This window comes from Sphaerodactylus townsendi, linkage group LG13 (assembly GCF_021028975.2).
Source record: "Sphaerodactylus townsendi isolate TG3544 linkage group LG13, MPM_Stown_v2.3, whole genome shotgun sequence".
Taxonomy (NCBI): Eukaryota; Metazoa; Chordata; class Lepidosauria; order Squamata; family Sphaerodactylidae; genus Sphaerodactylus; species Sphaerodactylus townsendi.
Window position 1 is genome coordinate 31,855,937 of NC_059437.1, and position 15,219 is coordinate 31,871,155.

At 43.5% G+C, this 15,219-nt stretch overlaps 1 protein-coding gene across 8 annotated transcripts in view; it reads right to left on the reverse strand.

Moving 5' to 3' along the window:
* DLG3 (discs large MAGUK scaffold protein 3) overlaps positions 1 to 15,219 on the reverse strand; it is a 78,835-nt gene that overhangs the window by 6,637 nt on the left and 56,979 nt on the right. For 6 of the 8 annotated variants that reach the window (XM_048514153.1, XM_048514152.1, XM_048514155.1 and 3 more), the window contains 5 exons: positions 7,102 to 7,216; positions 4,739 to 4,915; positions 4,303 to 4,378; positions 3,570 to 3,669; positions 859 to 900 (listed from right to left, as the gene is read on the reverse strand). In XM_048514153.1, coding sequence (XP_048370110.1) covers positions 859 to 900; positions 3,570 to 3,669; positions 4,303 to 4,378; positions 4,739 to 4,915; positions 7,102 to 7,216 — 510 coding nt within the window. Of the gene's footprint in view, positions 1 to 858; positions 901 to 1,843; positions 1,890 to 3,569; positions 3,670 to 4,302; positions 4,379 to 4,738; positions 4,916 to 7,101; positions 7,217 to 15,219 lie in introns of all 8 variants that reach the window. The other 2 variants (XM_048514154.1, XM_048514156.1) reach the window with 1 other exon arrangement.

Below are 15,219 nucleotides of genomic sequence, written 5' to 3' on the forward strand. Positions count from 1 at the left end.
TGCTTTTGGCTTCACTTCTGATGGCAGACATTTTGAGTTTGGCTCTGCCTTCTGTGGCAGCCATTTTATAGTGGTGCCTGCCACTGCGTCTGAGAATTCCAAAGGTGCCCCAGGCTCAAAAATGTTGAGAACCCCTGCACCAAAGCAAGGGGTATGTAGCCCCAAACATATGTAACACTGATCAGGTTCCCAACATCTCAGCCCAGGCAACAGCAGTCATTTTTCTGTGACAGTCAACGGGAAGTGGTGCATTCTCCTTACCATGTACATTTTAGCCTGCCCAAACTTAAGGAGGGGGCATTAGCTTAGCGAGAAACCAGCTTCCTTAAGGATACTAGTCTCACAGTTACTGAAGGCAAGCTACGGGCACTCATCCCAAGCCAGAGAAAAAGGGGCACAAAGGCTCAAGCATGCCCTATATCAAGGAGGAACAGGGTAATTTTTTCCACATCAAGGCTAAGTTTCCCCAGTTACCAGAATGGATTCATAGCAACAGTTTCCTCTAATGTAGGTGAAATGTTCACAAAGTGTGACCCTGCTTAGTTTTCTGATTGTGATATTACTAGAGAATGCAGGGATTATTGGGAACACCACTGCATGATGGAACTGATCTATCTAAGTCAACTCCTCATAGCTGAAGTTTTAAACTGTGTACTGCCACAAACAGTGAAGAGGAACTTTCAACTCCACAGCTTATACCTGGAGACCCATGGCACAGCATCCACTAGTTCTAATTAACAGACTCTGAATAACTAGGCTAAAGCAAGACTTGCCCTCCCATCAGACATCTCTGGGGGAAGGGGCATCTGAGGATCCCAGGTGTTTGGACAGAAAGGCTGGGGCAAGGGGAACACTTACTGGAACTGCTTTCACTGTCGCTGGTATTTGACGTCACTCCCTCTGCAACCAAGAAAAAGACTGCAATTCAGTACAAGGTGAAAGCAGGAAAGTCACCAAATGCTGGTGACCACAAGAACCATGGGAGGAAAAAAAGTCACACAAAGGCAAGCTGGACGGACAGCTCATATATGAGCTAAGTCTGCATAGCACAGTAGATAGGGTTGCCTCAAAGAATGCAACAAGCAGCTCAGATAAAGCTAAGCACTTGTCCCCCCCTCCATGCCAAAAGACATTAACAGAAGGTAATCTCGGCCATATGTATAGATAAACCTGTTGGTTTTCCATATCTGAGCTTTTCATGCTGAGCTCTTGTCTGGGCAATGCCTCCCTCCCTCAGTAGTTTATGTCCAAGAGGTAGAAAACCACATCATCTCAGGCAAAAGCAGGGTTGACAGATAGACAATATAAGCCCTGCTCCCAGCCTGTCAGCCCCTAAGGTACCATCCTGCCGCTGGGATCTATGAAGTGGGGAGAAGGAAAAAGAGGAAAGGGAGGGAGGGGCTGGCAGAACATGCAGGTGAAGTCAAGACAAACTATAGGGCTGCCTAAGGTACCATAGGTTAGGGTATTCCCATCTCTACAGTATGGGAGAAGAGGGGCTCACAGATAATGCCAACAAGAAAAAGAACTGCCCAGTAAGGACACCCTCCTTCCCGAACTTCCTGCAAATGGATCCCAGTCTAAAGTAATGCCAGAAATCTGAGTCTTTCTGCCACATGTCTCCCACTACAATCTCTCCACTGGGGACAGATCCACACAGCCTACAGCAATGCGAAGCTGAGCTCCCTCACCCTGCAGCAGGCAGCCTAACTCTATGGAAATCAAAGTACCATGGGATAGCTGGGCTCAGACAACATGTGGGTACTTCAAGCACACCACTAGCGTCCCAGTCACACACATGCTATCAATGGAAAGTGTACATGTTCAGTGAAATTCCACTTACTCAGGTTCTTTGCGCCATAATAATCGTCACTTAACCCAGGGAAGTCCTGATTCACAGCCAGCCAGAAGGGGGAAGGGAGAAAGGAGAGAAAAGAGAGAGAAAAAGGAAGGAGTAGGGAGGAGAGACAGAGCCAGGAGAGCATTAGTGACAGGAGTGCAGAATGGCTGAGAGCTGCAATAGCAAGTGAAGTTAAAGCTCCCGGTCAACCCTTCTATAGCCCTCTAAGTCCCAAACCCTCTGAACAGAATTCTTAGCAGCTGCCCTGCTGACAGCCCCAACTTCACCCTTTTCTCAAAGCCCAAGACTCTGATTTTCCTTAGTTTCTAACACATTCTAGCCCAGGAGCTTCTGTGGGCATGTCTGAGACCTTCCTATGGCTCAAATGATCTAGTGCCTGGCTCAGGCAAATACCTATTCCAGTGCAGTCCTGGGTACAGCCAATTACAGGAGCTTTCACTTAAAGTAACGACCTTGCAACTGCCAGAATGTCCATATCAAGGACCTCCAAACCTAGTTCCCTGTTCTCCTGAAACCAAAAGACCTGAATGGTCAGGTAGTGATTGGCAACAGACACATTGACCATAGTAACTTGTACAAGACCCACAAGAAGCGCTTGCAAACAAAAGCCTAGACTTTCCGTCTCTAGCAGATCTGTTCTGCTGCAGACTCCATTGAGCCCATGGGTACTGGAGGCACAAAAAAAAGGAAAGGGATGAGCTTCAGAGATCAGTCCTGTGCTCCACTAGGAGGGGAAGTCCTGAGCTATCACTGAAGCACCCCTTTGAAGACTTGTAAGAGGACAGCAACGGCAATCCATTTCACAATATCTCTTGTCTTGAAAACCTCATGAAGTTCCACCATGTAGTCACCATGAGTTGGTTGCAACTCCATAGCACACTTTACTTTTCATGCCACCTTTTGTTCCAAGAAATAAAGCAGTGGCAAGCAAGCCTTGTACGTGGGCTGCTGTTTTTGGGACTCCCCTTGGCACCCAGGCCTTTGGCTGCTTTTTGCTGCACACAGCCAATGAGGGCATTTAGGTTTCACACCTTCTGCAGAAACTTGCGGCATGAAGACAGCCAAATGGCTGAAAACAACAGGAATTATGCACGTGTGCAATTATTTGACTATTCTGCCCAGTTTAGTCTACATCTGCAAGAAGGCAAGGCAAGAAGCAAGCTGAGGCACTGAAGGCCCCTGTTCTGGTCACAACTGTAGGCGTTCCAAAACCATCAACTGAGAGAAACGTCATACAGTGCAACAGCCTTGCACAGGTTTTGGTCTACGGCAGCGTGTTTGGAAAGTACCAGGAAATCAGGAAAAGGTGGAACATGGCACAGTCTAGCAAAGGAATAACAAGGGTGGTCTGGAAGTGTTAACTAGTACAGATGAAGCAAAGGACAGCAAGCAGTACCAGAGGTGGCCATTATCTCTGGGAGCCACAAGGGTCACCATCGTGCATACTTCCATGCTAGCCTAAATTATGACAGCCGGGGTCAGAGTACCTGTCGCATCATTTCAGTACAACCAAGCTGAATGCAACACTCACTACAAGGTAATGTTCAGATCCTTGGGGAGGCACAGGCCTCACTGTACTGCAGGATCCAACAAACCCTAGCTGGATGTGCTTGAATCGCCTGTCTTGGAAGCCGCGTGTCATTCATTGCCTTACGGCAGCCACAGGAGCCTCCCAAGCTGGCATTCGAGCAGGGCAGCCACTACTTACGTTCCTGTCCGCTGCTCTCCTGGGCCATGTTCTCTTTGCTCTTGTAAAATGGGAACTTTCGAGAGAGGCGGAAACTCTTTTTACGTTTCGTTTTGATCGACTGTGAAAAAGATGGAAGATGGAAGGAAGGGCAGAAAACAAAAACAAACAGAAACAAAAGAACAAAACAATGGAGTTTAAAGCATGCAAGAAAAATCAAAATGAAAAGACAATGATGATCAGTGTCTGGGAAGCTACCCCCTCAAATGAAATCATGGGAATTACATGTGACGGGATGCAAGAGGAAAATTAAGCACACAGAAAAATGGTTTTTAGGGATGGTGGAAAATGACTAACCAATCGGTATAGCCGCAGCAACCAAGATGTGTTTTAATGGCCTCTCCCCGCAGTCAGAAAAGTAATTTATGCTCTGCCCTTTTGCTGGCTTCCCTGTCACCCAACCTCAGCTGTTCCCAATATCGGCCACCACTACTGTGGTGCCTGGAAGGAGATGCTGCAAACAGGTTGCTCCGAGGCCAAGGGAGAAGGCAGCAAAAAAGCAAGGCTGCAGGTGCTGTTGCTTTTCCAAAGACAATGAAGTGGAGAGACCATCCAGAAAGTGTTCTAGGCAAATCCCAGGTACAAATCCCTTCACTCTCCCCTGAACCCTTATAATAACGCCTGACCTTGATCTCATCCACCTCCCCACAGCTCCTCCCATGCTGCCACCCCCTTCCCCTTGACCAGCACTTACCCTGTTGGATTCTATCATCCCTGTCCGAGCATGGAATTTCACAGTTTTCAACCGTGCCCTTTCCTTCTTTTCCACTCTGATAAATTGAGAAAAAAGATTCTATTGTCCAGGTATGGCTCTCAACCCAAATGGCTCCTTGCCCATCCCTGAATCTTCCCACCCTCGGTTCAGCCAAGCAACAGCAGGCTCTTCTTCCCAGTTCTCTGATTCTGTATTACATCTGGCATTATTTACAGCCACAGAGATCTCCTTCACGTGGAGCATGAAGAAAAGCTCATCTTGCTTAAGGAAAAAAATCACCTAAAGCAAAATTCAAACTTTCCTCCTACGTTTCTTACAGTCTCATTTCAGGCACGCCTGAAGGGGAGATCAGGTCCGTGAGCATTGCTATGGGAAAGTACTGACAAGGGCCTACACCAAAGAACAAGCAACTCACCTCTTCTTGCTGGGGATGACCCCAATCTGCTCACTTTCTCCATGAGGCGTTACTAGCCTTGCCTGCCACCACTCATCATCTGAGGCATTGATGACATGTAAGATGTCCCCATAAGAAAAACTCAGACCTTGACTGGGCAAGCAGCTGTCTCGAGTTCGGTCGTAGTCGAAGAGGGCTCTGTACAGGAGTAAAGGATATGAAGTGAGATTTACAGTGGCCTCAATCTTTTGTTTTTGAAACCTTCTCATCCATCCAGGTACTGGATGCCTTCAGATACATTAAAGGATAGGTATATCTTTTGACCACTCCAAATCTTTCATTCAATACTAGAACACGTGGCAATAGCAGAAGAACAGGTAGTAATAGGTGAACTCCAATATGGATGGAGCAAATTGTATTCGCACTCTGGGATGGACCTGCTTGTCAGTTCTGATTCTGAATTTTGGATTACAGTATGGCTTCTCAATATTACAACTTCAGGCAAACAGCCTTTAGAAACTGGATTATCTGGCAGTCAGGGAGCAAAAGGACTTTCTGGGTTGAAAGAATACCCCTGCTCCAGTAAGAAATTCTCAGCCCAATGGGTCCCCTATCACATTCCAGTAAAGAAATGTTAGAACATTTCCTGAAACAACCAAAACAATATTGCTTCCCATCCAAGAACTGCATTGTTGAATGGATCTCTACTGAAACATCATACTCAAATCAACAACTTTGCTGAGTGCAAGATGTGCATTAGAATGCACATCTCAAAATTTGTGACAAATATGTTTTATGAAGTAGCAAAGATTAACATAACCAACACACACACAGTAGTTTAACTGGGTTTGCACCTTGCCAAACCTACTTATCCTAGAGCTGAATACTCAGTCGCTATTGTATTAAGCCGCGAGTCACACATAGTATCCTCAGTCCAGTTACATCTGGCATGCTCAAATCTCTAATTTTCTTACAAGAATTCCACTGACTGCCACAAGATGGGGCACCTTCAGTCACATTCTCTGAATACAGGCACCCACATGTAGCTATCTAATGCCAAGGAAATCTCAATTGCAGATGTCAAATATATGTAAAGTTTAAAAATCATTTTCTGCTCTGCCCTAGTCATCCAGGGCAAGACCACCATCAGTGCCATAATGGGAACTGTGGGATTACCTCACAACTAAATACTATTCTGTGGCAAGCCTTGTAATTATCATTACCTGCAGTACAACAGGCCATTCCATCAGTTTCAGTTAAATTATACTCGAAACTACCCCACCCAGTAGGGCTGGGCCTCCTATTCCAAGTGCAAAAGGGTTTTCAGAGTGCCACCTCAACCACAAGAACAATCTAGTTACACAAGATAAGTTAACACACGGCAAGGGAATGTCTTCACTGCATGAGCAATCCGTTTTGAGATAATCCAACTGGAAAAGTTAGACAGGGCATCTACATATGTGTGGAAGCTTCCAAAAATATCTTCCTACAGCTGCAAGCAGTACAAGCCTATGTATTATACTGGCCAGCACTCCTCAGCCATGAAACTGGCCAGTGTTCAAAAACACTACTGTAAAAAAAGGTTAGAATACCTAAGGCATCTCAACAAACTTAAAGAAAGGCAAGACTTTCATTCATCAAACCTGTGTCAAATGACATTAAAAGATCTTCCTGAGATAATGGCTTTACTGACTTGGAAGTTGTTCTCTGGGCACACCCCTATCCCCTTGCAAGCTTATCTGAATATGATAGAAACAAGGAAGAAGAAAAGTGATAAAAGGAAAAGCCCTGCAGTTTCAGGGCTCATCTTATACCTGACTGTTCTCAATTAGCAAGCTCAAGGCAGTAATCTTACTAAGAGCTCATCCTGCTTCCAGAGAGGAGAAGCAGCTAAACACTTCACAGAAAACACTATCACATAGCAGATCCCAGGCAAAAACAGCACCTCTTTCATCTGCAAGTGCTCCCCTTTCAGAAAGAAGTCAATATTCATCCAATTCAGCTTTGCTTTCACAGGATAACTACACTGGAGACCACGCTCTGGAAATAAGGTCAGCTGGCCCAAACCTCAGTTTCCAGAAAGCAAGTTCTATGACTACTCAGGAAAAGCAAGATCTCTCCCTAAAATAACCAAATCACTGCTCAAATGCCTGGGAAGAAGCTACAAGAGATACTGCTGCCCACAGGCAATATAAGACAATCAGGTCAAAGAAAAATTAAGAAGCTTTCACCACAAGTAGAACCACAAAGACATCTTCTGATTAATTAAAGGAGACATGTAAATAACATTGAACAGCTCGTCATCCACTAGTGGCGTACTCGGGAAAACTTTCAGGAGTGCCCTTCTGTGATCATTTCTAGGAAAGGAGGGACATTTTCCTTACCGGACATAAAGAGACCGCTTTTCACTTGTTCGGAGTGAGCCAGATCCTGAGCTCATGCTGCTGTTCATCATCTGTTCTCTCAGATCATGGATCTTAGATTCAAAACGGCTGTACTCTGCAAATGACAAGGGGGATTAGATTGGGGAAGCAGCCTGCTTTCAATATCCTTTTCCACCCAGCTTCTATCCAGCTAAATACAGCAGGTGACAAGTATTTTGTATGCAAGGCAAAAGGAAGCTGCTCCTCCTTGACCAATCCACAAACATTTGCCCATTATTTGTTATCAAGGAAAATACCAACTGAGGGTTAAACCTAATGGGCAGAATACTGCAGAAGCTCAGAAAGAGCTCATATAGAAAATGTGCTCATAGGAACATAATTTACAAGACTTTCTGCAAATCTAGAGTTTCACCAGGTGCTTAGAATCTCCCAGACTGTAGATTACATACTGATCTAGTGACTGGTGTGCAGCCTTACCTTACGTAAAAAAGGGAACTAGGCAGCTAACTGGGAATTGTGGGAAGGATAACAAACACTTCTTCCAGGATCCTATGAGCTCGAGCAGGCCAATATACTCTTTATATATACCCAATTCTCAATTGCTTGCTCTTGACATTTCAAGGACAATAAGTGTGCTCTGTTTTCGTCAAAGCCTTTGTTTCAGGTTCTTTAAATTTACAGATTAACATTTTTCTCTGAACACCTATAGTCTTCTGAGTATGCAGGAACTCCAGTCCTGGATTTGCCATTTTATAAATGGTATGAGCTACCTTTTTTTTTTGCTTTACTTGTAGTAAAACAATAACAATAGTTATGAGTTATAGCATTTAGAACAATGTACAGTTCTAATGATCCCATCTCATGTTTCCCCCAAAAGACAGTAAGGTGGAGAAGGTAGAGAACAAAGTAACTTCAGTGATTAAGAGGAAGTGTAATGGTACGATGCAGGAGACCCTGGTTCAAATTTCTACTCAACTCTAAAGGCTGCTGAATGAAATTAAGCCAGTCACGCAGATGCTCAGCCTAATCTACTACACAGAGTTGTTGTGAGAACAAAATGGGAGAAATCACCCATTCCATAATAAGCTCCTCAGTGGAAGAGTCAGATAGAAAACAATGGCTGCACAGATCAAACGGCACTTGTTTCGGGCTTTTTTATTTAGGAAAAAAGGAACCAGGAGGTGGGGTAAAAAAGATTTATTAAATTATACATCCACTGAGAAAACAGCTACTTTTCTCATCTTATCCATTCTCAAGGATGACCCAATAATACTTATCGGCATCATAAGCAAAGCGGACAACAAAAAACCAGGTTCGCCACTCACTCCACAATTAACTGTGAAGTTCACGGCCATAGAATGGGGTGGCAGCCACCAGTTTAGATGGCATTTTGAAGGGCTAGATCAAGGTTGTCAAACATGCGGCCAGGGGGCTGGCTCCACCCCCTTGAGAGAGTTTATCAGGCCTGCTAGCCAGCTGAGGCAACCCCCCTTCCCCTGGACTCCTGATTGGGAGCGAGGAGAGGATTTGCCTCAGCTGGCTTGTGGGCCTTATAAGTCTTCTCAAGCTGTGGTAGCCACCCCCTCAGTGCCAATCTGGGCTGGGGAGCCTGCTGGGGGCTTGCCAGCTGAGGCAGCAACACACACACACACAGGGCCAGCCAAGTCACATTTATGTTGTATCCAGCCCTGGAAACAAATGAGCTCAAAACCCCTGGGTTAGATTATTCCCAGAGGGTCCATCTAACAAATAACTATTGAGTCCAAATGGTTCCTTTATATCCAGAAGTAGTTTGTCTCTGGATACCAATTGCTAGAGAAGGTGAAAAGAAAGGGCTGCAGCTTTAATGCCCAGCTTATGAGTTCCTTAGAAGCACTGATCAGGCCACTCTCAGAATAGAAAACTAGATCCAATCCAGCAGGACTTTGCTTATTTTTTAATCACCAATTCATATGGCACAAAACCTATATCATTAGTACTATAGTGTAGAAAATGTTAAATGTTAATGTTAAAATGTTAAAATAAATAACTTTATATAAAATAAAATATGAAGTCTGCCTCAAAGGGCAGGAGTTGGAGAAGTTCCCACAATGCATGAAGAAACAAGAGAATCTATGGAGTAAGCCTGGGGATTTGGCCATTCAGCTGGAGGCTGAAGCTGCTTCTGCTAGGTGAAATAGTCATTTATTTTGGTCCTTTGTAAAACACCCAGCACGTTACAAGTACTAGCTAACCACTAGCAACACCAGGTGCTGATTGCAGGGGAGCTCCAGTGAGGGACAGAAGAACAGTTATTAAGAGGAGGTTCCTTTGGAACACATTATTTTGACCAGACAGGATAAGTGAAAATAGCAGGTCCAACCAATACGCCTCAGCAAATGCCCATGCTGAGGGAGCTACAAATGTTCCTCAGTTCAGCACTGCTCGCCTGGTCTGCAGTAGCTGCTAGGAAGGTCGGAACTTCCACATCAGAGCAGCATTTTAGACAGGGCACTCACTTACCAGGAGGCCACATGTGGAGAATTTCATAATGGGTATCTGATACATACAAATGCATAAGAACCTTAGCTTTCAATTACAACCACTACCACCTTGGAGCTTCCTCATTTCTAAAAATGAATCTAAAGATAAACAGTGTTTGAAAAAAGCTACTACAGGGAAGGGCAGTGTCTAGTATAGGTTCTACTCCTACTCTTTCACTTTTCTTTTTCACCCTCTAGCCTCCTAGCTATTTCAACCAAATTCCTCAAAACCATAAATATATAGGTTAAAACAATGGTAATCAGATCTGTATGCCACACCAAATAAATCCAAATGGTACAGACAACCTGACTATATGGAAGAGCATCTTTCTGAGCTGCCCATGAACATTCTTGGCTTGTTGCATTCACATATAAGCTGAGAGGGTCTGTTTCTAGTTTCAAATCACCAAAGTAGCTATGAGCCTGCAGCTGGTACGCCAGAGCCCTACAGGCCAGAAAACGTAAACTTCAGAGAAGCTTAAACGTCAGGGGAAATGGCACGCTGTGTTATGTACATCACATTCTCCAAGAACTGAAAAAGCCATATTTATCCACACAGAAGAGCTCACCAGAGGCCCTGGGCCACCTCCTGCCCTTTATTTATTGCCTTGTACAAGATGTTTCTACCATCTGAAACTCCACCCATTGCCTGATGGGTATAAAGCTCCATAAGGAAGGGATGACATTTTCTATTTACTAATCTGTCTGATCAAAAATAAAAGCTCAGTGAAGCTCATGGCAAGAGAGCCCTCCATTTTCACAATTCCGCATGTAACAGAAAAAGAGAGAGAAGAAACAGAAATTATATTCCTAAGCGAGTTCACACTGAATAATTCCTTTCTTCCTTGATATTTAACCTACCAGGATCAACTGTACAATTTAGCATACATTCGCCTTATCTTAAACTTCAGGCAAGGGCAATTAAAAACACTCTAGACTGTGTTATGATACCCTTTAAAGACCAACATATTTATTGTGGAAGAAACATTCATGACCTATGAGTGCCAACTCTGCCATATGCATGACATGTAACCCTACATAGTACAGAGGGACGGGAGCATACAATTTTTTTGTACAGCAAGAGTTCTGTGATACCTATATGTACAGCCCAACCTTATAAAATGAAGAAGAGAGAGACCCATTCCCAAATACTGAAACAATTAAGACTGTAATTTGTAAAAACAATATATCTGGAAGCAGTCTCTTAGATAGGTAGATTTTTGTGTGTCCGTCTGTGCTGATTGATATCTTCCGCAAACTATAACCTATTAAATCTATGTACTTTGATTTTGTTCATTTGTATTTTTTCAGTACATACATTGAGTAGATATGTGCTGTACCTGCTAAAATAATAGTCTTAGATGTGGCTGTATATGCTTTTCTTGTCATGTGTGTTAAAGTGGTTGTGTGACCACTTTAGTTGCAAGTTCTTGACTCCATAGGAATGCTTATAGCTCAAAAGGATTTTTTCCAAGTAAACACATTTATAGTGACAGTGACAGCTCTATGGAATGTTCCCTAGGTCATCCAGAAATGCATATTCTGATTTTTGCTTGGTTACATGCATACAACTTAATCAAGGTTTCTAAACTAGAAAGCAATTTAGAAGTTGTGCTGTTTTCATAGAACAGAGGGGATAGGACTTGTTGGACGAATTCTTATAAGAAGAAACCAAAATGTTGGTGTACTAGTACACAGAATCTGCAGAGACCAATTCAAATATTTCTGGAGGACAGTACTGAAAACAGAAAATTTAAGTTTCAGGACATGATGGTCAGCATTTTCCAGGTCTCTACAAGCTGAAAAGGACCAGAATGGACCAGAAAAATAGGACTCATACTGTCACAGCACATGCATTCAAAGGCAAGAAAGCAAAGTTTTTCCCAGGAAACAAATTCTCAGCAGAATTGAAGCAGCCTGCAGAAGAACTAGTTCGATGCCTAAAACACAAGCTTCATTGGGAAAGCAGCACCAATCAGTGACCTCATAACAATTCAGCATCTTGTCTTGACATTGTTCCTTTGTGCAGAAGCAGTTTTTCAGGGGTAGAAATGCTTTCCTGCCTCTGGGAGTAACAACAAATAAGTGACACACAGAGAAGGAGATCCAAGCTCTGTGGCCAATGTCTTCTTTGGCAGCTCAGATTGTTTTATCCCTGACAAATTCTGGACTCTCACTCATTTTTTAAAAACAGATGGTTCTTCTACTGCATTCGTCCTTTCTCAGCATTTGCTTCCTCACAAGTGCGTCATTCATTCACACACAAAGTTGCTCACGTGAAGAATCCTTCTCTCTTGAGACAGGAGGACATCCTGAGTGAGTGTTTTTTCTCTCCTCGGAGGTGAGGCAGAAGGAAAGGACCCCAACCCCTTTAGAGAGAAAAGTGATTACAGAAGAATGGGGGAAAAGAATAGGAAACCAATAAAGAAGGCAGTTAGACAAATTAAGCTTAAAAGGGTAAAAATAAAGCAAACGCTGAATAGCCTATGCTAACTCTTTGTCTCCCTTTCCTAGGCAGGAAAAGTACTGGAGAAGGCTACTCCCACCAGGAACAGGAAAGGGAAGAAAAAGTTGTTCTTGCCTCCCTGCACCAAGAGGTGGGAATCACTCAAGATGTCCTCCTGCTCATAAGAGACAAAGTATTACCAACTCCTACTGTTTAATTCCAAGCCCTGACATATTTAGCATTTATTAACATTCTAGTTCCTGAACCTTCTGGTTCTATGTAAAAGCTCTGGTTTGTTGATTAATGCATGTGTCTGGTTTTCACAGCCACAAAACAACTTACATTTTAATGCACAGGGGTGAAAAGCTAGAATGCGAGAGCAAATTCCTATGCAATATTGTATTTTTTTCATCAACAGTTCTTTGAAGAATAGAAATCCAATTCATAAAGGGAAGGAACACCAAAGCACTCTGAAAATGGAAGCACAAGTCTATATACTAAGTATTTATTTAAAACATTTCACGTCACATTTTCACCTAATCAGGGTCTACAAGATGGCAAACATAAAAACATTTAAACGATTTAAAATACAGACTCTTTCTTGGGTCGCCATGTATCTAGCTTCAGATGGGAGGGGAAAACCAAAGTAGGGTTGTGGTCCACGCCTGGATTGAGTGGGTAGGTTCGTACAGGAGAAGGTGGTCCTGAAGGTGTGTTGATCCTGTGCCATACAGGGCTATAAAGGTCAATACCAGGACCCTGAATTGAGCCCAGAAGTAAATTGGAAACTGGTGCAGATGAAACAAGACTGGAGTGATATGATCCTTGTGATTTATTCTAGTCACAACATTCTGTACCATTTGTATCTTCGACAGACTTCAAGGGTAGTCCCACACAGAACACTCTGCAGTAATCTAACCTATAGTCACCATGGCATGCACCACAGTGACAAGATATTTTCTACCCAGGAAAGGCCAAAGCTGGTGAAAGGTACCCCTGGCTACTCTTGCCATTTGTCTATTCAACAGGAGGCATGGGTGAAGATGCACCCCAGAATGACAAACCTGCTCCTTTAGGGGGAGTGCAGTCCCATCCAAAACAGGAGATAACTCATTTTCTGGGTCAGATCCTCCCCCATCAAGAGCACCTTTATTTTGTTAGGATTATGTTTTGGCTATCAAAAGTGCCAACATGCCCCTGTTCAGTTTCCAAAACCTTCCTGGGACCTGTGGATACTGCAAGGTAAGTGTATCACCTGCATATGGTGACTTTTCTCACAGGGCTTTACACAGATACTGAAAACCACAGGGCACAAGAAGGAGCTTGGGAGAACTCCATAGGCCAGAGGCTAAGGGGCAGAGCAGCAGCGCCCCCCAAACTAGCACCACACTCTGAAACCTACCCTCCAGGTCAGACCAGAATCACAGAAGAACAGTAACCTTAGTCCCAAAAGTTAATCCAGAAGAATACATGATTGATAGTATCAAAAAGCACCAAGAGGTCTAGGACAACACCCCTTGTCCATTTTCCAGCACATGTCATCTACTATGGTATATGACAGCCTAAGCTTTTGTTTTAAGTCATCTTTTTTCCTAAGCTTTATCACAACAACAACCCCCCTCCCCCAACAAAAACAGTGACTTTTGGCTAAACCCTTGGGAACCAGAGGGCATCCCTGAATGGGCTGCCTGTTGTTAAAAATCATGACTTCTTCACTCAATGTTACTCCCTCCCCAACCCAACTCTAGACATAACTGAGAAACTGCAGAGGAAAGCACCAAAATAAAAAGTTACTTTTTAACAAACTAGCTTCACTTTGGATATTATCCATTGTTCTTAATAATTATTCCTGTACTATATTGTCGAAGGCTTTCACAGCTGGAATCACTGGAGTGTTGTGGGGTTTCCAGGTTGTATGACCATGTTCCAGTAGCATTTTCTCCTGACGTTTTGCCTGCATCTGTGGCTGGCATGTTCAGATGATCCTCTGAAGCTGCCAGCCACAGATGTAGGTGAAACATCAGGAGAAAATGCTACTGGAACACGGCCATACAGCCTGGAAACCCCACAACACTATTCCTGTATTGTTGTATCAGTGAGTTTCAGCATGACATCTTGTTAACCCTACATACTCACTTCATTAAGAGCTTTTTTACAGTTACTTGGTTTCTGCATCTGCACGGAATCATAAGAGCTGGAAAGGTGTATGCTACAGGCTGATCTCTCCTGACAGCTTTAGATAAAATTACCAATCTGACTCAGTTTATCAATGATTATTAGCACTAAGAAAGCAAACAGCTTGTCTAAATCAGTTTCTAAAAACAATATATTTACTCTGACACAGAAAAAAACTCAATGCACATCTTAAAGAGAAAAGAGCCTGCACACACTGCAGAGGATTCTTCAAGAAGACATGGATTAGAGCTTGGAAACATTACCACCCTTATGTTCACATCTGGTTCACATGTCATTAGGTGAATTCATCCCCATTAACTTCCTGCTGACCACACAAAGTTCTAAGTTCCAACACAGAAGCCAAGAGAACAATAATTACTGGACTCTTCAAGCATTAAAAAAAATTGACGGCTGTAGACTAGAAGTGTGACATGTGCTTTGGCCCAGAAACATGCCATCACAGCCAGGTGTCAAGTAGAGCAGTAGGTATGGTAATGCCTTTAACAGAGACTGTCTTGGCGAGACAGTCGAGTCCCTAGGAAGGTTCAGAGTAACATTTGCATTCTCAGGAAGACTTCTCACATTCTCAAACAAGGTCCCAGCAACTAAGCAAGGGAAGAAACATGTTTCCTTACTCAAGATCAGACAGGCCCCAAAAGAGCTGTCTAGTCCTCCCCTCATTTCTGTTTCAGGCTGATTATGCAGAGAACACTTACCTCAGAACTCTTCTCTGCGCAGTGGGCTTGCAAAGGGTTCTCCTCATGTTTCTGTTTACATGCGAGGAGGCAGCCCAGTGACTCCCACGCACCTGCTTGCTGAAGTCTAAACTGATTTCTCCTTTTGCTGCTTCTCTTAACTCTGCCCATTAACAGCCTCAAAGGAACACATCTCACTATTCTCTTCCCTTCCCTTTGCCTATACCCATGCTGGCGAACCTATTGCACTCCAGATGTTCATGGACTACAATTTCCATCA